Source organism: Paramormyrops kingsleyae, chromosome 16 (genome assembly GCF_048594095.1).
Source record: "Paramormyrops kingsleyae isolate MSU_618 chromosome 16, PKINGS_0.4, whole genome shotgun sequence".
In the NCBI taxonomy this organism is placed as follows: domain Eukaryota; kingdom Metazoa; phylum Chordata; class Actinopteri; order Osteoglossiformes; family Mormyridae; genus Paramormyrops; species Paramormyrops kingsleyae.
In genome coordinates, this window is record NC_132812.1 from 23591299 (window position 1) to 23614806 (window position 23508).

General features: G+C 45.7%; 3 protein-coding genes across 4 annotated transcripts; all 3 read left to right on the forward strand.

The window, feature by feature from the left end:
• Positions 1-786: 786 nt before the first annotated feature.
• On the forward strand, positions 787-12084 carry pfkla (phosphofructokinase, liver a). The gene is made up of 22 exons (XM_023839976.2): positions 787-1166; positions 2296-2369; positions 2572-2649; positions 3222-3411; positions 3507-3672; positions 4242-4286; positions 4689-4797; positions 4869-4964; positions 5328-5420; positions 5811-5936; positions 6024-6088; positions 6429-6492; positions 6596-6742; positions 7136-7206; positions 7399-7486; positions 7634-7786; positions 8561-8725; positions 8828-8889; positions 9458-9569; positions 9785-9884; positions 9964-10069; positions 11120-12084. Exons 1-22 carry the CDS (start codon positions 1082-1084, stop codon positions 11265-11267), a joined length of 2343 nt encoding a protein of 780 aa, XP_023695744.1. The 5' UTR covers positions 787-1081; the 3' UTR covers positions 11268-12084.
• An 849-nt stretch (positions 12085-12933) lies between these two features.
• On the forward strand, positions 12934-16540 carry pecr (peroxisomal trans-2-enoyl-CoA reductase). The gene is made up of 8 exons (XM_023839979.2): positions 12934-13125; positions 13695-13828; positions 13927-14092; positions 14765-14846; positions 14942-15038; positions 15231-15341; positions 15582-15693; positions 16067-16540. The coding sequence occupies exons 1-8, from the start codon at positions 13014-13016 to the stop codon at positions 16147-16149; spliced, it is 897 nt and encodes a 298-aa protein (XP_023695747.1). The 5' UTR covers positions 12934-13013; the 3' UTR covers positions 16150-16540.
• Positions 16541-16638: 98 nt separating this feature from the next.
• Positions 16639-23383, forward strand: tmem169b (transmembrane protein 169b). 2 transcript variants are annotated; one of them, XM_023839977.1, is made up of 3 exons: positions 16639-17081; positions 18244-18613; positions 19456-23383. In XM_023839977.1, exons 2-3 carry the CDS (start codon positions 18331-18333, stop codon positions 20085-20087), a joined length of 915 nt encoding a protein of 304 aa, XP_023695745.1. In that variant the 5' UTR covers positions 16639-17081; positions 18244-18330; the 3' UTR covers positions 20088-23383. The 2 variants fall into 2 exon arrangements, with proteins under 2 accessions (XP_023695745.1, XP_023695746.1); XM_023839978.1 differs by lacking the exon at positions 16639-17081 and adding an exon at positions 17090-17816.
• Positions 23384-23508: the final 125 nt, after the last annotated feature.

A 23508-nucleotide genomic window follows, 5' to 3' on the forward strand; every position in this document is an offset into this window, starting at 1 on the left:
CATGGCTGAGAGAGTGACAACCACCCACACTAGAAAGTGACACACTTAAATTTCAGTGCAAGAACTAAGTCCTGAACTTCTTATAAAACCATTTGAAAGAATTGGTGACCATGGGAATGTGCAAAATCTGCAGATACAGCAAACAGAGTCCCCCCTCTGTTATACTCAGCAGCAAGTGATAGGGTACTGATAACAGCCACCACACCCATGCAAAGTACTACTGCTCATGTTTGATATTCTCTGCTTCTTGGCATAAGGAAGTTGTTTTTGTGCATTTACAGAATTTCGCATTTGGGACCAAAACAACCGGACACAAGTCGGTTTGGGCATGTCTCGATATTGTAGTTGTCCATCACACATGCATTACTCACAATCAAGGGGGGGGGGGGGTCTCCACCCACGTGATAAGTTCCATGGGGTTGATTATGGGGGGGGGGATTACATCCCCCTCATAATTTATTTTACGCCTATGCTCACAATAAATTATGCATACTGTACTACAAGTTGGATATGGACAGTGGGTCATTATACGGCTGACGGCGCTGCTCATTCTCCTGCACCTGTTACACTAAGCGATGTACCCGCTAGCGTCCTGCTACCTCCGCTTTCAGGCGTCTCACCACCAGCGTATATTATTTACTACAGATCCTGGACGTGACTCGGATCACCCATAACAACGTAAGACTCTACATAAATCAATGTACAAACGAGAATAATATTAAATAATCATCAGAACATCACAATATCTTGCGTGTGCGCTTTGGGGGGTTAACGTGATATTGACTTGTTGCAAGAGGTGCTGGGGGTCAGACCGCACCGTCGGGGGGCGGCGTGGAAGCGGAACTCGCTGCGGGATGAGCGACGTGCTTGAGCGGGGATCCGCTGCTGCTCATTAACACTGGAGGCGGGGCGTCCGCGGTCATTATCGAGGGGAAGCTTGGCGGCGTCCGGCTGTCCATTGGACCAGGAAACCGTCAGCATTGTGGCTCAAGTCTGCTTCGGGGTAAACACGCTGCAATTTCTGCACTTCTTCGGTTTGCTTTTTTAACATACCCGCTCGGCCAGTCTGTCTGCTGCCGCCATGAAGCATTGTGAATTGGAGAAGCGCCAGAGGACCGGGACAGGCAAAGCCATCGCCGTGTTGACCAGCGGAGGAGATGCACAAGGTACTGGCCAAACTTTGCGTTGAACGAGCACCTTAAGCGGGCTGCAGCGTTTCGCGGGGGTCGGTGGCTAATAAAGTATGTGAGAAGAGCGATAGCGTCAGGATCTTTGAGTCCCAGATTCACGGAATTTTCTGACACATGCACGGTTTCTTTAGCAAAAAAGAAAAATTAAACCAAAAGTCCAACCCAACAAATATGTCCAGATATGTCCAAGGTACAGCAACCGTTAACTTTGTATTCTTCAGAGAGAACGTGTGCAGCCGGCTCATTGTAGTGGCGTCTTGGGCGCAGCTCTTGCTTGGGGGGGTAGATGATTGTATCAGAGTAATTGTAGTAAAACCGCGGACGTTATAACAAGTGCGTTTGATTTCGAAAAATGTTGTAATAAGGTTTTACTATACATGGGCTTTGATATTTAAAAAAATATAAATTGGCTTCTTGGTTCTAAAAAATACATGAAATTCATTCATATTTAAAAGCTAGAATTTATCCTAGGATCTCTCATCAAAAGTAGTGACCTTGAGCTTTGATATAAAAATTTGAGATGAAATATATTTTTCCGGTATATCATAATGCGCAGTTCTCTGCACTAAGTAATTATACGCCCTGGTTATAACAGGCTGTCAGAAAACTGAGAGCCAATAAGCAATAAAAAGCGTTAACAAGATAGCGTGTTAAATGGCGTAATATTATAACGATAACAACAGGGTCGCCAACTTTGGTCAGCTGGCTGGAGTGAGATTTTCATTTCGAGACAAGTCTGCACACTCGTGCACACGTGTTTACATGTATGTAACAGTTTTATTGCCTGAGTTTGCAAAGTGATGTAGCGAATTTTAGGTTCATAAATGAATATTATAATTTGCCATAGAATTCTTGCCTAAGCGTGTGTGTCACATCAAATGCAGGCAGCCCTGTATAAAGGGAGTGATTTTAAATAAAACCAGGGTCCAGCACATAAACATCAAATGCTAAGTATCTTGAAGAACAGACATTTACTTTAGGGCTCCATTATTACTTGGATTACATCATGCTGGGCAGCTGGTCTTCTTTGTAGGAGTTGGGTGAGAACCAGTGTGCAGTCAGGGATTCGGAGCAGTTCTATTATATTTTTGTTCTGCCATCATAGGCATGAATGCAGCAGTTCGAGCAGTGACTCGGATGGGCATATATGTTGGAGCCAAGGTGTACCTTATCTATGAGGTATGTTTATTTTCCTGAACTCTGAAAGTGCTCTACTTGCCTATTACCTTGTAATATTGAAAAATGAAAATGGTTGCGCAGTGCTCCAGAAAATACTTGAATTTGTATAACACCCTTATGCCGTGAAGGCAAGTCTGTGTCATTTATAACTTTCCACATGTCCAATACCAATGCTGATTGAAATCGACTTTTCCTTCCCCAGGGCTATCAGGGACTGGTTGACGGGGGTGACCACATCAAACTATCCAACTGGCAAAGTGTGTCTGACATCATCCAACAGGTGAGGTTATCTGAAGCCTCCCCCACCCCTCCTTGCTTCAGGGGCAAACACAGCGACAATCATGCCAGTTGATAATATTTAGGCTTTGATAAGGATGTGCTAAGGGGACACAGGCTGTTGGTGTCCATGGTGATATGTCGGCTTTGCCTATGACCGTCCTTCCACACTCAGCACAAATCCCTCTTCATCCGTTTTATATGCGAGGATTAAGCCATCGCATCTGGGCCCCGAAAGGGCACCGTAAGGAATGATTGGTGTTCGATAATTCAGCGTTTAGAGTTGGAAATCACCTTTTTTTGTAGGGTGGGGGTGGAGGTGGGGGGGGTAGCAATGTAGAACAAAATTGTTTCCTTCAGTGATGCAGGGAATTAATTTAAATGTGAGGAATTTCTTGCATGAAGCTTCTTGATACTTCCTGGTTTGGTGCAATCTTCCTACCCTGCCAACCAGTAACTATGGAGATGGGGGGGGGGGTCCAGTTCATAGAGGCCGCCCAACCATCCACCACCACAGCCTTTGGAATCATTGTGTATGTCTGGTGACCTTGCTCTGACTGCATGCGCCCCCCTCAGGGAGGCACGGTGATTGGCAGCGCCCGCTGCAAGGACTTCACCAAGCGGGAGGGGCGCCAGAAAGCCGCCTACAACCTGGTGCAGCGTGGCATCACCAACCTGTGCGTGTGCGGAGGTGACGGTAGCCTGACCGGGGCCGATGTCTTCCGCAGGGAGTGGCCAGAGCTGCTGGCGGACCTTGTTCGTGAGGGTAAGGGCCTCTTCCACTTCAGCGTTTCAGCCATGTTCGCTGACGATGGTTCAGGGACCGGCTGTTGTACCTTGCGTTTCCTTGGTGTGTGTCAGAGAGGATCACAGAGGAGCTGGCCCAGCAGCACGCCCACCTGAACATCGTGGGCCTGGTGGGCTCCATCGACAACGACTTCTGCGGCACGGACATGACCATCGGCGCCGATTCAGCCCTGCACCGCATCATGGAGGTCATTGATGCCATCAGCACCACAGCACAGAGGTCCGGATACTCCAGGATCAGGGTTGCCTTTCCCTCATTTATAGGGTTTACTTAATCAATAGATAATGAACAAAGATAAATGACAAACTGACAGTAAACAATTTTCTCCAAGATGGGCTTTGTTAAAAACGCTTGTATAAATAGCTCTTTTTCCTTTTTTAAAAATTTACTTGTTAGTGCATTAGTATGCCTGAGCAAGGTGAGTGAGTCAGGGTTTCGTACAGAGTCCCTTGGCGACGGTGAAAGAGGAGTCCTGTGTGGAGGCTTCTGGGCAGTTTTCCCATCGTTCCCAGAGGAGAACCCATCCTTAATACCATCCATCACCACAGGGACTCCTCTGCTTAGTGTCGTTTGGCTGCAATCGTCAGCAAAGCGTTGCCAGAAAATTTCGCCGTCATGTAGAAACCTGTTTTTCTTCCCTGCTTTCCATAGACTGCTATTTTATAGACTAAAAAGCAACGTTCGCCTCAGGAGGCGTCGCTGAATGGCCTTGGTGACTTGCACTAGGCCGAGGCCGTTGGCTGTCAGGCGGCCCACATTGAAATGCTCGCGTTGTTTGTGCTCCGCAGCCATCAGCGGACGTTTGTTCTGGAGGTCATGGGCCGGCATTGTGGGTGAGTGCGCGCTGGCTTGCTCTCTCTCTCCCTCCCTCCCTCCCTCCCTCCCTCTCTCCCTCCCTCCCTCTCCTCTCTTATTGGGTGAAAGTGTTTAGAATGCCTGACGCATCTCCTTGGCACTGCGTTGGCTTCTCTCTGATAATTCCACATGTGATACGGGTTTAATGAGTTGGTTTCCACTGTTTACTAAGCTTTTGGTTTTGTTGACCTTTTACTGTCTCCTAATTGCTGACTCTGATCCTCAGTTTTTTACATTTACTGAGGTATATAAACCTGACTGCTAACTGCATCTCTGGCTGCATTTATTGCTTGTCCCCATATTTGAATATCAGCTGATTCAAGCCTATTTATGGATTAACCGGAATGATGGCTTGATTATCCCCCCTCGGCGGTGTTCAGGTACCTGGCCACGGTGTCGGCGCTGGCATCCGGTGCAGACTGGGTCTTCATCCCAGAAGCCCCACCAGAAGATGGCTGGGAGGAGCACTTCTGTGCCCGGCTGGGCGAGGTGAGGCCGGGCCCATCCACTGGCGGGGGCCCAGTGGAGCAGATGGACTCACGTGTGATATGTCCACTTAGAGCCGCAGCAAGGGATCCAGGCTGAACATCGTGATCGTCGCCGAAGGGGCCATCGACAGACACGGCCAGCTCATATCCTCCAGCTACGTGAAAGATGTAAGCTAGTTAAAACTCTGCCTGTGCAGAGGAAGGCATTGGGAGCAGTAGTGTAACTAGTGCCTTACAAGCATGGCCATGCAGGTCTTACACCCACTGTCTAAAGGGATCGCTTGCAATAGAAAAGCTGTCTGTTTGCACTTCTGCATTTATTTATCTTTTTGATGGGGCGGACAGTGATGTAAAGCAAGTCTCACACTGTGAGGGTGAAAACCGCTGGATGAGAAGCCGCACTGTAGTGCAGAGGCTGGCAAGTGGCCACTGTCACGGAGGCTGTGACCTAAACCAGCCCCTGCTGCTCGACTCTGCGCCTGTGGGATTAGCTGTAACACAGGAAACCTGGCCAATGTCTCCTATGTCAAGCTGGTGGTGAAGCGGCTGGGATATGACACGCGGGTGACTGTGCTGGGTCACGTCCAGAGGGGAGGCACACCTTCCGCCTTCGACCGCGTGCTGGTGAGTCAGTCTCGGCCCTCTCTGGAACGGTTTGCGGGATGCCCGCATTCCCTTAGTGATCCAGATTGCTCTGGAGGTTTTCAACCTTAAACCTCAACCTTGACACAGCAGGAAACTCACACAGCAAACTCAGAGGATTGGAATATGTACTGACAATCCCTGATTGGTTCATCCTACTTTCGTTTGGGTAATCTGTGTGGTGATTGACAGCACACAGTAATCTCACCTTCCTGGGTCTCAAAGCCTCATTTCTCCTCATCAGTGCCAGGCACACAGAAGGCCAACACGTTGAACAAAATTTATTTAAATGTAAGAAATTTCTTGTATGAAGCTTGGTGATATTTCTTGATTTAGTGCAATCTCTCCCCCCCCCCCTTTCCACCCTCACAGAGCAGTAAAATGGGCATGGAGGCTGTGGTGGCCCTTCTGGAAGCCACCCCAGATACCGAGGCCTGCGTCATCGGCCTCTCGGGCAACCAGGCCATGAGGCTGCCCCTCATGGAGTGTGTGCAGATGGTATGACCCAAATGGCATGACCAATGTGATGCATGCGGTAAAGGAGGCAGGGAGTCACCTGACCTGCATGGGTTTCCCTATCTGTAGACCAAGGAGGTGCAGAAGGCCATGAATGAGAAGAGGTTTGAGGAAGCCATTCAGCTGCGTGGGAAGTGAGTGATGTAATGGTCGCTATCTACCATCCAACTGTCGATTGACGATGATACACCACAGATTGCGCAACAATGAAATGTGTCCTCTGACAAAACCTATATGTAACCCATATGTGACATCGTGACACGGCAGTGAGCAGCTATTATTTACTGCCTGGGGAGCAGTGCATGTGGGCGCTACTTTGCTCAGGGTACTTTAATCATACCTTGCTAGTAGGGATTTGAACCAGCAACCTTTTGATTACAAGCATGCTTCCCTAACCATTAGTCCACTGCTGCCCGGCATCTGCAGTGTTGTGGTGTTTACATGTGTTTTCAGTGGGTTCTGTTATTGTCTCAGGAGCTTTGAGAACAACTGGAACACTTACAAGCTGCTGGCCCACCAGAAGCCTTCCCAGTCACAGGTAGGTAGCACTGTCCGTGTGCGCCCGCTCTCCATACATGGGCCAGGTGTGGCTTTCATCTGCGTGTACTCGACTTTGTGGATGTTGACCCCCCCCCCCCCAGAATAACTTCTCCTTGGCGATCCTAAACGTGGGAGCCCCGGCAGCAGGGATGAACGCGGCGGTGAGGTCGGCAGTGAGGATGGGACTTGCCAAGGGCCACAAGGTCTACACTATCAATGATGGCTTTGGAGGCCTGGCCACAGGGCTGGTGAGGTTTCCCTCGGGGAGTGGGGGGGGCGGGGTTGTGTACAGAATGGGGCTGTTCCTTATGGAATGGGGTGGGGGGTACGGGGTGGGAGGTGAACTACACACCATATTCATTTTAATGTTGTCCAAGGGTAAAGGTGATGGGAAATTTGATACATTTATTTTATTAAAGTATTATTGCAAATACTAGGGTAATACATTTGTGTGTAGTTCTAGTACTTTACATATAATGTCAGCTGGTGGGTCTTATTTGTTGGAGATTTAATGATTTTTTTTTTTTTTATATATATATATTTTTTTGATTGAACTAAGTTCCTGACACACATACATTGTTAACGCAAGACCATGGTGTCCATTCGGAAAGCATTTTTATTTATCTGCTGTCTTTTCAAAGATCAACCCGGTGAGCTGGCATGATGTAGCAGGCTGGACCGGACAAGGAGGCTCACTTCTAGGGACTAAACGGTACGACGGCCTTAAGGGGGAGGGGCGGCTGGTTAGCTTGGTCAGCAAGTTTGCAGCCAGCAGCTACAGCTAATCGGCCTCTGTTGACTGGCAAGGTGACAGTTCGGCCAGTCAGTGCCATCCCTGATGTAAGCGAGCAGAGGATTTTGATATGAGGTAACGCTGCTGCTTTGGGTCTGGCCTGTCTCCTAGAACCCTTCCTAATTCCTGCATGGAGGAGATAGTGAACAACATCCGCAAGTACAACATCCAGTCGCTGCTGGTCATTGGAGGGTTTGAGGTGAGAGGCTGACCCTGGGCTGGGGCAATATGCCTGCAGGAATGGACATGCCGTCCTCTTCTGTTACGCTCGTGAAGTCAGAGTTGTAGTATTTGATGCCCTTAGCAGGTGAGTAGTCTAAAACCACCTTGATCTCCCCCCACCCAGGCATATGAGGGGGTGCTGCAGCTGGTGGAAGCCAGGGGTCGCTATGACGAGCTCTGTATCGTCATGTGTGTCATCCCCGCCACCATCAGCAACAACGTGCCGGGCACGGACTTCAGCCTGGGGTCCGACACCGCTGTCAATGCTGCCATGGAGGTGAGGGTGTGGCCCGTGCTGGAGCACACTCAATGCTTTACGTGGGTCTGCTAGCCTGTGCCCGCACCTCAGTGAGCCTCAGCAGGCAGCTGGTGTCACTGGATTACCCGTGTCAGGATGACGTGTTTTCCTTGTTGCATTGATTTGCATTTTTCCCCACAACCACTAATGAGTATAGATGAGTATAAATATTTGGCCGGACACAGGCTTTTCTGTATATGGACATTTACTTGCGGTCACTATTTGGTAATTAGTTTGGAAGTGCACCTAAAATATTAATGAGAGGCTAATGGTGACACCCAAAAGTCAGTGATATGGGCATATCCTTATGTTAAATTTGGTTAGCAGAGCGCGCCGCATACCACTGTTTTGGTACATCATGGAAGTGATAAACACTGAAGTGGTGGTGAAGACAGGGACAGCTCAGCAGCCGCAACATCTTTTGAAAGAGGAGATATTGTAGATAGAGGTAACAAAAGATGTCGGGTGTGGCTGTACTTTTTGCAGTTTAAAGTCAAACACATTCATTAAACATAACGATACGCCGAATTTATACAGATATATATAAAATTTGTTCTCAAAATTTTAGGCGCATTACTAATCTACTTGCCAAATTGTGGCTGCAAGCAAACATCTATATGGTATTGAAAAGCCGACGTTTGGACAAATGTTTCTGCTTATTATCCGAAGCCCTGATGATTATTGTGCAGGCAGCATATAATCGTGATTTGATATCATTTAGCCCTACACTAACCCTTCTGGAATATTCCACAGAGCTGTGACAAAATCAAGCAATCGGCTTCGGGCACGAAGAGGCGGGTGTTCGTGGTGGAGACCATGGGCGGATTCTGTGGCTACCTGGCCACTGTCACTGGAATCGCCGTGGGAGCAGACGCTGCATATATCTTTGAGGAGCCCTTCAACATCCACGACCTGGAGGTGAACCTGGGCGTTCCCGAGAGTCATGTGACTGAAGTGGTACCAGTGCCGTGCACGCCCAAGCTGCAGGCGTTTCTGGTAACCAAATTCTTGCTCTGACAGGCTAATGTGGAGCACCTCAGGGAGAAAATGAAGACTGACATTCAGCGTGGTCTGGTGCTCAGGTGAGCTGCCGACCAATTTGGTTCATCTGAAAGAAGAGGTGGGGTGCATGCGTGTGCCCCATTTAGTGGGTTTCTGCTCTCTGCAGGTAGCTGCATGTTCTTAGGAGCTGCCAAAATCTCCCGGTCTGGCCGTTAAGCTTGGCAGACCAGTGATACTGAACTACATACAGATGTCATTGAATCTCTGAGCACAGAGCTGCCTTACAGCTGGGCACGCTTAAACCTTAATACCCAGCAGTGCCTGACAACTCACTAGACCAGGGGTGGGCAATCTTATCCGCAAAGGGCCGGTGTGTGTGCGGGTTTTCGCTGCAACTCCCTAATTAGATTACTAATAAGAGGACTGATTGGCTGAAGAGTCCTCACACCTGGGTTTGAACAGCTGACCTACAGGTGATCCCAAAAACCTGCCTACACACCGGCCCTTTGCAGATAAGATTGCCCACCCCTGCACTTGACACACAAGAGCTGTCTAATGCCATAGTACTATATCACCACATTTTGTAGAAGGTTTTGTCTATCTGGTCTCTGTAGTGAAGTGATTCTTGCTTTTCCCATCTGCCACCAGGAATGAGAAGTCCAATCCACAATACACCACTGAATTCTTACACAATCTGTACTCTGCTGAGGGAAAAGGCATCTTTGACTGCAGGGTGAATGTGCTCGGACATCTTCAGCAGGTATAGGGGGTGTCAGTGAGTGGCCTGTTTGTGGTGCTGTGTATTTTATGTGAGGCACCTGTCAGATGAAGAAATACTCCCAAGTTTGGACAGGTTGTTGCATATACCCTAGTGTTAACATGGGATTACTGGTGCGATTTGTAGAAGCTTCCAGGCATTGTTAATAAGTAGAACATGACTTCACTACCACTGTACTTGTGACCTTTGCCTTCAAGGGAGGGGCCCCCACACCATTTGACAGAAACTATGGCACCAAGCTAGGCGTGAAGGCCGTGCTGTGGATAACTGAGATGATGGAGAAGAAATACAGGCAGGGTAGGTGGAAACAGGCAATTTTCCATAACTTTGAGAGCCTTCAGTAATGACAAGGCTAAAGGGCACTGTCTCTCTCCAGGACGCGTGTTTGCCAACTCACTGGACACAGCCTGCGTGATCGGGATGACCAAGAAAGTCCTATCCTTCAGCCCAGTGACGGATCTCAAGGAACACACAGACTTTGAGTGAGGACTAGTCTAAAACATCAATCTCATGACCACGCTCCCTAAAGCATAGTTCATAACTTCACTTCTCCACATATCGTTAATGGTCCACAGATGATCGTGAGTGCAGACTCTTCTGTACATACATTTATCTGTGTGTGTAGATGGTTGCTGTTGGTGCATGTGTACTGCAGAGAGATTCCACCAGACCGGTAGAGGGCAGATATCATTATCTTGGTCTGAATGAATTCTCTTTTTTGACCAGTTTATGGGTGATTTTTATTTTCCCCATTCTATGAATTTGTGTACTGGGATACATCTTTGTGCTCCTTCAGTGTTAAGTAATATATAGGCAGGTACCACTGCAGTTCCTCACACAACTGCTCATCAAAACCGTCCACAACTACTCCTCTTCTGCTCTTTCTTGGTTGATCTGTTCTCTGTGAAAGTCAGTGCTGCCACCTACTGGAAATGCTCAATGATCTTGCACATGTGCAGTCAGCTCTCACTGACGCCCAAAAAGTCTACTAGACCCAAATCTGGGCAGCACACATACAGTCCACAGGGATACCCCTGATGATGACATTTACGTCACTTGTCCTTGTGTACGGACCGTGACGGCACACACAAGTAAGGTATGAATTGGGCTTAATGCCATAATGTAATATGACGGAAATGTATTTATTATAGTGGTTGAGTCTGCCCTGTGCATGCGGGTGGGGGTTACATGGTCCCCCTATAATGCACGGGTTTTGTCCTACAGTTTAAAGTGCAGTTAGGCAAACTGGTGTCTTCAGTCACTTAGATGTTTGTGTAGTGGTCTGTGCACTATGGTGGACTGGCATCTTCTCCAGGATGTTTTCCCAGCCAATGCACTATACTGCCTGGGATTAATTCCAGGCCCCCTCCCACAATCCTGTACTGCAGTAGTTTTTGGACTATGAATGAACGACAGATTTTATTTTTAAGGGCTCGTTCAGTTTTATAGTATCATACATGAAAGCACCTTTTCACATACAACAGTCAGCATGTCTGATTCCTTAACTGCTGCATCCCTACCTGCCCCCACAGGCACAGGATGCCCAAGGAGCAGTGGTGGCTGAACCTGCGTCTGATGCTGAAGATGCTGGCCAAGTATCAAACCAGTTTCAAAGAGTATGTCATCGGGGAGGTTGAGCACGTGACCCGCCGCTCTCTCAGCATAGAGACGGGGTTCTGAGGATTGGGCCTCAGCTGTGGGCAGCCGCCTAGTGCCCTAGCAGAACCACTGGTTCTCCAAATCACTCCCTGTCAAACCAGTACAATAATACCCCTCTACCCCTGTTGATTGTGCCTAAACATGATAAACTTCACATAGGCTTAGCCCCAAAGCATTCCTATCCTGATTTCCCTGTCTTTAAATAATCAATTTGCACAGAAATAAGGGGTTTCCTTCATATCATGTACAAAGTGTAGTATTTTGTATCTAAAACACTAACAAAATACCTCTAGAAAACCTCTCACACAGGAATATTTACTTAAAAGGGTAAAGCTTGACATACTGTTAGTCTCTCGCTTTACGGTATTTTTCTGAGCCAGTTTGGACTAATGAAATGTGAATTGCTTCACGTTGTCGTGTGATGCTGTATTTTGTCTAATTGTCTAACTGAAATTCATATAGTGAATGTTTATTTTTAAGGTTTTAAGGGACAAAAATCTCAAGTAGGATATAGTCCTCATAAAATATTGGAAATATTATGAAATGGTGTCAGACCAAAAAGAAACAGAATCTAATATTTGCAGTTGAAATAACTTGTACTCGTCTTTATTAATGTATTACAGTGAAGAAAAAATTAAAGGTAGGTTACATCTTTAGTAACTATCTTAATTTTCTTTATAATCCATGGAACATGTTGCTTTTTCATTTGCGCTTCTCTTACGTGGTACTCATGAAAGGGGTCCAGTGTTATCCTGATGAGAGTGTCATCAAAACATAGAAATGCATTCTTAGTTAATGCCCTGTGTTAGGTTGCAATAAATAAACGACTCAAAACTGATCCGTGGAGTACTTCTCACTGGCCTGTAGTAGTGTTTAATCTGCATGTAATGTGTATAATTATGTGCTATGGTGTGCGTTATCAAGACTAGCGCTTTTATTACCGATGTCGGTTTTTAAATGTTGTAATAGTTTAAACTGATGAAATGCTTTACCGTGTCATATTGAGAAATCCTAATAAATGCAAACTGGGTGAAAGGGAAATTTCTGAAATGAAACGCTAAGAGGTTGTCCTCCACCATCCCACAATGCCTCTGTAAAGTCAGTCCAAAGTCCAAACTGCGCATACCGCCACCTGCTGGTCGAATAAGCGCTCTTTAAGTCATCTACTGATCTTACCAAAATAATTATACGGTTATTTGTATATAATTTTATCTTAACTGTACACATTTTTGTATGAACATGAAAATGTCAATGGGTTGGTGAGCATTACCACTGTATCGCAAGATTGGATTTGGATCTGAATTTTTCCGGCAGAATAACCAATCTCACACTATATATAGATTTTCCTTGATATCTTTTCAGTTTATAATTTAAAACCACAAGGGCATGACTTTGGTTTGATCATAGGGGGGCGGGGTTGAGGTCCCCACCCATTCATCATGACAATATGATTATATGAGGAGTGATACTTCTGGTTCTTGAGTGGTTAAAACACCCCCCCATACTTTCAGTCAGTCATGACAAGTGGACAGAACAGTATTTAAAAAGCAGAGAAGTCAAGCCATTCCAATATCAAAAACTTTCGCCACAACAAAAGTATACAAAAAAGGATTTAGTGCCCGGCTGATGTATAGCTCAACGGACTACGGATCTGTCTGATCCGCCGATCTCCGTTCCACAGAGGCGTCCCTTTAACCCCCCTTTCCACATTCGCTCGGTAGCTGCTTGAGTCACGTGACGCGCCGCCTTCTATCCGGCGGTATCAACATGGCAGCGTGCGGTGTGTTTAAACCAGGACTGTTCAGTAACAAAGTTGCGATAGTCACAGGAGGCGGGACGGGCATCGGCAAGGCGATCACTTCGGAGTTATTGCATTTAGGTAAGCATGTATGCACTGGGGGGGAAAAGTGCTGCTCATTTGTTTTTAGTTGTCTGCATTTACATTACTGAACTGAAGTCTTAGCTGTTTTGTGTGACAAGGGTCGGTGACAGAGAACGCGACCTTTAATCCAGAAACGCCTTCCTTCACATGTCTTAATAAACTCCAGCAGCACAAAACAGTAGTCAAAACTAGACCCTTTCGGTTGCTTGTATTACGAAAAGGGTCCCGATCTCTTCTGCTAATTGCGGAAGAAGTAATACAAAACCCTAACCGTCGTCTCTAAATTGTCCATGACGTGTGATTAAATGTGCACGAATGCGTGCGCTTGTGCTCCGTGGTGGATTGCCATTCCATCGGTCTTGTTCCCCTACCCTGTGCCATGTGTTTCCTGGGATAGGTTGCGACCCAGAACCTACTAAATAAGCTGATGTGAGATAGATACATAAAACATTCATATGATACTTGTTTACTTACCAGTTTGAAGCATATAGGTTTCATTCGTAATTATTCGACAGCTTTTTCAAATGTCACTCAGGTTCATCTAGGTTGCCGGTCTTTATTTCCAGGATGCAGAGTGGTTATTTCTTCTAGGAAGCTGGAGCGTTTGCAGATGGCTGCCGAAGAGCTGACAGGGAGAATCCCACCAGACAATCCAGCGAAAGTGACAGCTATGCAGTGTAATATCCGTAACGAAGATGAGGTGAATATTGTCTGTGCCCATTCGCTGGGGGGTGGGGGGTTATTCTGTTCACATATTCAGTGGTGAGGGATCTCCCTGACGTGTGCTGCCTCTTTCAGGTGAAGAATTTAATTGTATCCACTTTGAAACTTCATGGCAAAATTGACTTCTTGGTCAACAACGGAGGGGGGCAATTCTCTAGTCCAGTAGAATACATGAATGCAAAGGGCTGGAAGGCCGTCATCGACACCAACCTGACGGGAACTTTCTACTGCTGTCAGGAAGGTCAGCACGTGAATTTTTGGCATTTCTACTTTTTGTGGACAGTTGCCAACATCTAGTTGTGGGTTTTCCTATCGCTATTTTTCGAATTCCAGACTAGTCTTCCTTTTCATTAAATGATTTCTTTACACTATTTACAGATACAATATTTAGTTTATCGAGTACGGTAAAAGGATAGATAAAACTCAGATTACGTCCCTTTTTAGTTGAAGTTAAGCGGCTTTCACGATATTCCCCGATACAGGCCCGGTTGGGCAATCGCGAGACACTTCTCTTCCCGACTAAACTAAATCTCGCGCCCCTACACGAGGCCAGAAAAAGCCCGGCAATTTTGTAGTTTTCTTAAAGAGACATTACCCGCATTGTTTCCAAATGCAGAATATTAAATGCAGGTAAACTAAGTAAGGCAAACATGGAATTAATGCAATATATACACGAACTAAATTAAACATTTTTTAAAATTCAAAATGTTTATAAAATTAAACCATTGGCTAAATATGCCATCTACACTATTTACGGTTTCTATGATGACATTGGATTGGAAAATAACTGCTTGATCTGAAACTATTTCATGCTGAGCAAGCTGTTATACATATAGTTCAGAAGAAATATGTCTTGAAGAAGAATGATGCTTGCGGAGCTGTATTGGATCTCCATATTCCCTTATTTCTACAGTATATAAGGCCTGGATGAAAGAGCATGGTGGAGCAATTGTCAACATCATTGCTGACATGTGGAAGGGTTTCCCTGGGATGGCGTAAGTTTCTAATGGAAAACAGTACTGACCAGATCCAAAAGTTTGACTTTGCCTTTGATATTGACCTCTGCCGTACCTATGACTTGGGACTCTAGACACACAGGAGCAGCGAGAGCAGCTGTGGACAATTTGACCAAGAGCCTGGCCATCGAGTGGGCAGCCAGTGGCGTGAGGGTGAACTCTATAGCACCGGTGAGTGGGTGTGGTTTGTGCCGCGTCTCGGCGTGGTGAAGATTCCGTGTGGCACTGCTGGGAGAAACAAGAGGCAGGTTTCCCCAACGGACACAAAGGGTTCCTCAGTGTCGACTTTTCATTACGTTGCCGGAAGATGGCAGCCCAAAGAAAAAGGTAAAGTTATTTAGCTCAAATCTGTGTTTCTCTTAGGGAACAATCATTTCTAAAACCGCAATGGCTAACTACAAAGAAGCTGGTCCGACTTTGTTTAAGATGTCTGTAGCCTTCAGTCCAGCCAAGAGAGTAGGAGTTCCGGAAGAGGTGAGTTCCAAGTTGTACCATCCCGTTATTGTTGTGTGTGTGGAACTATATTTGTTTTGTACGATACATTTAATATCCACTACATTTGCTTAAGGCACATGATGGTGAAAGTCTTGTAACTACTTTATGGCAGTTAACGCGAGTTGTTTGTCAACTGGATAGTATTGTAGTAGCACTGGCTCAGCACTGCATCTCAGCACTGCATTTATGACCCCTCCATCCTCGTGTTCTCCTCAATAGGTCTCCCCAGCTGTGTGCTTCCTGCTTTCACCGGCGGCTTCCTACATCACCGGGGCAACACTGAGGGTGGATGCTGGACAGAGCCTCTACCACTCCATGTGGAATATTCCCGGTAAGCAGAGCCCAGGCCCAGGTCAGGGGCAGTGATTTGTACTACTGGAACGTTCTGCAGTACATACAAAGCTAACATTTCCCTAAACCCCCTCAGGATGTTAATGATGCACAAACGATTAATATGTAATTTAGAAAGACAGCAATGTGATGGATGGGTATAATAATGATTCGTACAGTTAGAGAATTATCAAAGCCATTGTGGTGATCACCTATCAGAAAATATAAAGAATGGGATCAACCAGCATTTGAAGGCATTGTTAAATATGACTGCATCTCTGTATGAGTCCAGCTTCTGTACCCACTCACTACTCACTAAGGCTGGCACGGGATCTCAGGCTCCCAGGGGCTGAAAGGTTTGTTTTGTGCTTCAGATCACAATGCCTGGCCTGATGCACCGGAGGGGGAAAACACTGAAACTCTGAGGGAGATTATGAGCGAGAAATCCAAGCTGTGAGCTCTGGAGCTGAAGTCCCTCACCTCAGAAAGGACAGACCTGCAGCCATAAAACTCATCACAGTAATCTTGAACTGATTTACCATAAATTCATCTGTGTCCCATGACCGCTTATACAGTACAGGGTCATAGTGGCGTTACTATGGGTCTGGAGATACTCACCCACAACAGGTAGTTTACGGAAGACGATCCCAGTGTCTTTGGGTTGTGGAAGGAAGCTGGAAATACCAAGAGAAATTTTGGGAAGATCATACTCCACACGCCACAATCGAACTCACAACCTCAGAGGCATGAGTCTACTGTGCTAACCAATAAGTTGCCTTTCCACTATTAATGCATTCTTTAATTTTGTTTGTTTTCAACATAAATAAAGAGAATTACCTGAAAACATACTTTATGTGTGTTGTGTGCTGTGCATTGTTTTTGCATGGTAAGTTCATTCCGCAAAAGGAGGGTTGTAAATCATTCTGAGGATCTTTTTCAATCAAATGTATCCTGCCTTGAATTTTAGCATGTTGACATTATCTGTGCACATGGTGTTGGGTGTAATTTTTCATGACATACCAAGTACTGGAGGGGACGGTGTATGAACAGGATTTATAAATATCTGCTCCCTAAATACGTGCTTTTGTGCTTATCTCTGGGCAGACAGATCCCCCAGCCTCGATGTGGATCGCATAGCCCTGTAACAGAAGGCCATTATCCTCATCCGATTGGGTAGCAGAGGCTGGAGACCGGAGGGCGGGGTGATCCGTACCTAAGGATCCGGCTGAGGAGCGCTGTAGTACGGCGAGCCGGAGCTGCACGTCTGAGCGCTTCCTGGAAAGGAGGCGTCTGACGCTTCTCGTTAACGGAGTCTTAAGTGAAATAAAAATGCACTATAAAGTAACCAAATGGGTTCACCATGTCTGCTGTTTGCCCGGTGTTTTCAAGGTAAGAGTGCTCCATGCAGTCATTGTGCATTAATTTCCATTCGCGTAGACAAAAGGACGCGAATTGGGTGTGATTTAAAGGGGCGCAGTCAGCTGGTTCAGAATCGGCTCCCCTTGTTTCATCAAACGTCAGTCCATTAGTGACACTGCAAGGGCTGCTTCATTCTTCATGTGAGGTTTTATTTTGTGTAGATATATTGTAGTTATAAACACTTTCGTCCTAAAATTCTCAGCTTTGGGACATGATCCAATACTGCACACTACGATTTTTTCCGTTTTTTAATGTTGATGGCAGAAATGTGTTTTGTGTAATATTTGACGTGAAGGGGCTTTTCACCATGCCACGGCATGTTCTCGTATGTGCCTGCAGAGGATACGGTAATAGAAAATAAAAACTAAACGCTTTCCCCCGGCTCTTTATTTTTTGATGAAGAATACACTGTGGGACCGTTGTGCTTCTTAGAGAAGATGGATGTTTCGCACAAGACGACAGTTAATCCCGAATGTGCATTTTGGTGGTGTAAATGTTTTTGGTGGGGCTGTTCCTTGTGTCTTTATGTGCTGATTGGGGTGACAATCAAAACGGGGAGCCGCGACTGACAAGCCGGAGGCATGAGCGACGCCGCCCTGATTCTTGCAGTTCCACGTCCTTGCCTTTCCTAACACTGAGCAACCCTTTAACTTAGACTTTAAAGCATTGTACATCAGTTTATTATCATCATCATCTTTTTTTCTGGTGAGCCTTTTACCCATTTAAACCTCTGTGGGTTATTGGTGTAAGTGTGTGTGTGTGTGTGTGTGTGTGTGTGTGTGTGTGTGTGTTCATAAACCTTTTTCCACAATCGGATATTATAACAAAAGCAGTTTGGATATCAGTGGCCTAATGTATTTGGGTTCCTGTTCATTGTTCATGTTGCAAGATACGGGCGGAGTTTTATGCTCGGATGTCGTGCATCTGGTTTTTCACCAGGGTGCCAACCTGTGACCTAGAGTTCTTTGGTTCGAATCCCAGGAAGGACATCATAGTGTAATATTGAATACAGTACTAAACCACTATAGTAAAACACATTCTGCTGCACCATAAACCCGAAGCTAACTATATTATCAGCCAAAAAACACTAATAATATTTTTTACCCCCCCCTCCCCCACCTTGTTCAAGCAGAATGAAGACTGGCAGTGAGTTCCCCACCCAAAGCCAGCACTAGTTAGTAGCCCTGAACCAGCAGAGCCGAAGGTGATCTGATGTGAAATGGCTGAGCCTAACCTCAGCATAGAGCAGGTGGAGCCTGCAGATCCAGATAGCCCACAGACAGACTCGCAGTCGAGGTCCGAGGCCGCGGCCTGCCCAGCGGACGAGGACACGGGGACTGCCACGCGGAGGAAGAGGAGGAAGAAGGAGCCCCGGCCTGAGTCCATAATCGTATACCGCTCCGAGGTGGAGAGGGTCCCCACAGAGGAGCAGGGTGGGGAGGAAGGGGCAGAGAAAAGCTCAGAGGAGGGTGCTAAATTCCTCACCACATCCAGCGAGGAAGGTGAGCTGTCTGCGGCGGTGCCTGATTTTTCTGGTCCCTGCACTTGGTACGGCCCAAACTCCCATTAACAATTAGTTCGCCTTGCAGTGACTCCGTCTCCAGTGAAAACCTAATTAAAGCAGCTGCAAGACTCATTACAGGGAACTTCTTGCTTTTTGAAGAAGCTGACAGAAATGGTCCTTGTTCCCCTAACCACTGCTATAGTGTTCAGTCCTACAGGTTTTTTTTTTTTTTTTGATGAAAACCTCCTGTAAATGGCCGGGCCTGCAGTAAAACCTCCAGCTATAAACGGGAGGTGTTACTTAAGATATAGAGATAGATGCCTGTGCTCACAGACAGGCTGCCTGCATTGTTTAAGCTGTTATCCATCCAGCCATTCATACATTCTCCTTAAATGGTCATCCAGTGCAGGATCGCAGTGAGCCTGGAGCCTGCCCAGGAAGGACAGGGGACACCCTGGAAGGGGTAGCAGTCTGTCACAGGAAATACACTCACAGTCACCATAATCCATAATCCGTAAAGGCACATAGGTCAGCAGTGGGAGGAAGACATTCATCTTCCAGTACAAAGCCATTGTGCCACCTAGTATCATTACTATCATAATGATTATTATGATCATTAAGTAGTAGTAATACTCACCCATTACTGTACCAAGAGTAACTTAGTTTTGTTTTAGGTCTTGATTTTATGGTATGAAATTGAAACATTAGCATAATGACTTTGGTTTCTTTGCCGTTATATTATCTGATAGCTGCAGTATATTTGTGCATCTATGTGCGTAGGTGGATGTTTTACATACCGCTTACGTATATGAAGAAGCCTCCTGTCTCCCTTTTCCCAAGGTGGCTGGAGTGTGCCCCCTGACAGCCGCTACGTCACCCTGACCGGCACCATCACGCGAGGGAAGAAGAAAGGTCAGATGGTCGACATCCACGTGACGCTGACGGAGAAGGAGCTTCGCGAGCTGGCCAAGTCCAAAGAGCGTCTGGATGCTGAATGTGAGGGAACTGGCGAGGCCAAGCCCTCCTGCAGCCTGGGCCTTGGGCACGGGCCCCACGTGTTGCTGTGGAGTCTGTCCTGCGCCCCTGTGGTCTTTCTCCTCTCCTTCGTCACCTCTTTCTACTACGGCACGCTCACCTGGTACAACGTCTTCCTGGTATACAACGAGGAGCGGACTTTCTGCCACAAGATCACCGTGTGCCCGTTCCTCATCATCTTCTACCCCGTGCTGATCATGGCCGTCTCGGTGTCGCTGGGGCTCTACTCCGCCGTGGTGCAGGTGTCCTGGGCCTTCGGCCGCTGGTGGCTGGCCGTGCGTGACCTGGAGAAGGGCTTCTGCGGCTGGGCGTGTGGGAAACTGGGTCTGGAGGACTGCTCCCCATACAGTGTTGTGGAGCTTCTGGACTCCGACACTCTGTCTGGAAGCGTTCAGGGTAAACCAACCGGAGAGAACCTGCAGACGACCTCCGTGTGACTACGTGAACCAGCCTGGGCACCCTGGGTGGAATTTTTTTAATTTTTTTTCGTGTCCCAAGAGAGTTTCTTTCTGCACTGTTCTCTGTGTCACCCCTGGTGGTCCATCCAGTCTGGGGAAAAAATAACTTTCCGTTACTCAGAACCTGAACTGCTATCAGAACTCTACGGGGGAGCAGATCTTAAATATCTCCTCAAACTGCCTTCTCCATCTTTTGGTGTGGGTTCATTCATTGTTCTCCTCTGTTCCCGATGGCAGCCATCACTGTTAGAAGGTGAGTCTGCCCTTCAGAATTTGAAAAGGGTATTTTTTTGTAACGTTTCTTTATCTCCTATGGAAATTAAGATAATGATTTAATCCTGATTTTATTAGACCGATTTTAAGACTGATACAATCTGCAGTATTGTGTCACTGGGGACCCCCCCCCACGGCTTTCTGCTGAAAAGGTGCTCGTGGATGCAGTCTCTCCTAGCTGTTAGCCCCCATTGTTTTATTTAAGCTATTTATTTACCTTATTTCACTAGCCGGCTGGTGAAGGAGGGTTTTGGTTCTGGTTCTAGGCAGGGACCCTAGTATAGCTTGGCCAGAACTCCCTCTCTCTCTCCCCCGTCCATGCAAATTGAAACCCGTTTTTGAGGTCGGACAATGTGCACATTCATTGGAAGTGACTGTCAGGCTGAGAGCAGAGGTGCACTTCTTCCGAGAACGGAAGCGGCACTGAATGCGTCACCCTCTCTGTATCTGCATAGATCTTTTTTTGTTTTCATTCATAAAAGCACCTTTTTTTACAGCGGGGATGGACCTTGGCGATTAATCTGCCTAGTGACCCTAAATCTTCTGATACTCGTGTGTGCACATTTTTTTTTGTTGTTTTTTAAATAAATTTACACCAAGTGAGTTAAGACTATAATGTAATGATCAATCTGTTTCTGAAGGTCAGTCATGTTTCATTTACCATTATGCTCTATGCATCATAAATCTGTTTTTATTTGTATCTCTTATTTCACCAATTCGTTCACTTATTTACTGTATTAGGTATGTACAGCCATGTATAGCCTTGTTCCATTTATTTTTCCCTTTTGATTCTGTTGTCATATTAAATGTGATAAATGGTGGCTGTTCACACTGCTGCACTGTGACCCACATCCTGATGGCTAGCTGGTGCAAACCATTACACTCTGACTGCCACATGTTAACCGAAAGCGTACGACACGTAATTGTATGAATGAAACCCATTCTCTTCTGCTTGTGGCTGGGTGGACAACACCTGACACCTGTCATATCCAATTCATTTGTTTTATTTTTAAACAAAACCCACCAGCGAGTCAGATGTGCAGATTTGCTTAACTATTACAGAGGATGGATACATGAAACACCAAGCACAAGGATGTTAAAGGATTTTAACTCATTAAAACAATTTAATGTTTCAGTTAACACTGCATTTGGATTTTATTTTATATTGATTTGGCTGTATTTCATGAAATGTATGCTTGCAGAATCATAGTGATTAGCAGCAATGGACCAGCATGCATTTGTGTTTACCCATAATGCGCAGTGTCCAGCAGCTTTTGTAAGACCTGCCCACTTGATGCATCGACACACATCTTTGCTTTGGGAATCACTATGTTGGTCATTCTTTGCTGGGAACTTCCTGAGTCATAGATTTTTTTATTAGTCATAGCTTTAGGTTTGGTCTGGGTTTGAATTTGTATTAGAGGACTTTAAACTCTTATTATTACCCAGAATGCAACATCTGCAGTTGGTGCTGGATTCTATTTAAGTGTGATGCGATTCTATGTTTGCTGTGTACACACAGTATTTACAACCACATCAGATTCTGGCGCACATCAGCACAATAGCTTTGAAATCTGTTCAAAATTTTGGTTTAATGTAGTTTTGTTTAACATTACCATTAAAAAGAATTAGGTAGGCCTGGCTATTTACACCAAACCTAGTCTTTCTCTCTTCTGGAACATTCTATGGCACACTGGTAGTCTCTCAGCTTCAGGTGGACCCATCCATGTACATGAGATGGCAAGCATTAAGCCGTCTGTGAAGGTGCAGAGTCCCCATATCTGCTTGTATCCTGAGACTGTTTCCTTGGTTTCTGCTGTTTTTGAAATGTTTTCTTTATCTCATATTATCTTTGATCCTGACTGTGGTCGCCTGGTGCTATATTCCTTCGTTGTCAAGATAACATTTAGAAGGTCTAGGAATCGTAATATTTGATGCATTGTCCTTTAATTTAACATTCTCTCCTGAGCCAATCCTGGGGAAATAGAAGTTGTGCGCTGGCTGTTTTTCCACGATTTTCCTAATCTCTTCAGGTATCGCCGTCTTCTGTAGTCAGGACCAAATGCTGCATTCCACAGGGGGGTACACTTACAGTATAACTGACCTGGTGAGCATTGGCTGCCCTTTCATTTGCGCTCCTGAATCTCACTGTATTTACAAAGCGTTTCACTTTGTAGGATTACATTTTGAAGCACGGGTTGAGCTCTCTATATTCATTTATGTTTTTATACATTGAAAAGAGTTACTACACATTATTTTTATGGTCACTGATCCAAAAATGTCACATTTAATAATTCAGAAGCTCATACTGATGTGATGTCCATGATAATAGTACAAGATGCAACCCGCTGGATAATTTGCAGCCAGCCCATGAATCTGATGTGAAGGTAACATAAAATATAGTCAGAGATCTCATTCTGAAGAAACTTGTTTCTCCGATTTGCTAAAGCAGTGGTCTCCAATATTTTTTACTGTGCAAGCCACTTTTAGAAGGAAATCAATCTGGGGAGATACTCGTTTCACCTCGTGTTTTGCTGATTGGGAGGGGTCCCTCTTGGATGATTTTTTTGTATAATTGACTGGGAATGTCTGGGATTGACTGGTTTGGGAACACTGTAGCAAAGTGTCGGTCCATCCATTCACCTTCCAACAGCGTAACCGACTGAAGGTTTGCAGAACCTTCAGCTCATCCTGAGAAACTCAGCCAGCCAGAAGTGATGATTTAAAAGTGGTTTACTCACAAGGAAAATGTTATTCTCTTAGAATGATTTAAACTTTGTTTTAGCTATAAAAACTGTCCATAATGAGTTCAAGATTTCACACAAAAAAAAATCAAGGAATGTGAGGTGTGGTCCCTGTTCGTGACATTCTGGAATGTTCTCTGAGATGCAGAAATTCAGACTGGTGTGAGGAATTTAAACAATATGTTTATTGTTTGTTATTGTTCGTTGTTCTTGCTGCCACTTAGCAGGGACATTGAAATTAAACATGGATTTACAAATGACTGCACACAGATTCATAGATTTGTCTTGGGTGTATTTCATTTGTAAAATTAAAATTCACCTCGAAGGAGCCACAGCATAGTTTTGAAAAAAAAAGTGTGTTGTTATTTATTCGATACCACAAA

What these genes read in the sequence shown, in the direction of transcription:
- pfkla (XM_023839976.2), top strand. Translation starts at nt 1,082, where the DNA reads ATGAAGCATTGTGAATTGGAGAAGCGCCAGAGGACCGGGACAGGCAAA. An exon ending in TGTCTGACATCATCCAACAG is followed by an intron (nt 2,650 to 3,221) that starts GTGAGGTTATCT and finishes CGCCCCCCTCAG; the next exon opens with GGAGGCACGGTGATTGGCAG. An exon ending in TGCTCGGACATCTTCAGCAG is followed by an intron (nt 9,570 to 9,784) that starts GTATAGGGGGTG and finishes TTTGCCTTCAAG; the next exon opens with GGAGGGGCCCCCACACCATT.
- pecr (XM_023839979.2), top strand. Translation starts at nt 13,014, where the DNA reads ATGGCAGCGTGCGGTGTGTTTAAACCAGGACTGTTCAGTAACAAAGTT. An exon ending in ATATCCGTAACGAAGATGAG is followed by an intron (nt 13,829 to 13,926) that starts GTGAATATTGTC and finishes TGCCTCTTTCAG; the next exon opens with GTGAAGAATTTAATTGTATC. An exon ending in TTTCTACTGCTGTCAGGAAG is followed by an intron (nt 14,093 to 14,764) that starts GTCAGCACGTGA and finishes TTATTTCTACAG; the next exon opens with TATATAAGGCCTGGATGAAA.
- tmem169b (XM_023839977.1), top strand. Translation starts at nt 18,331, where the DNA reads ATGGCTGAGCCTAACCTCAGCATAGAGCAGGTGGAGCCTGCAGATCCA. An exon ending in CACCACATCCAGCGAGGAAG is followed by an intron (nt 18,614 to 19,455) that starts GTGAGCTGTCTG and finishes CCTTTTCCCAAG; the next exon opens with GTGGCTGGAGTGTGCCCCCT.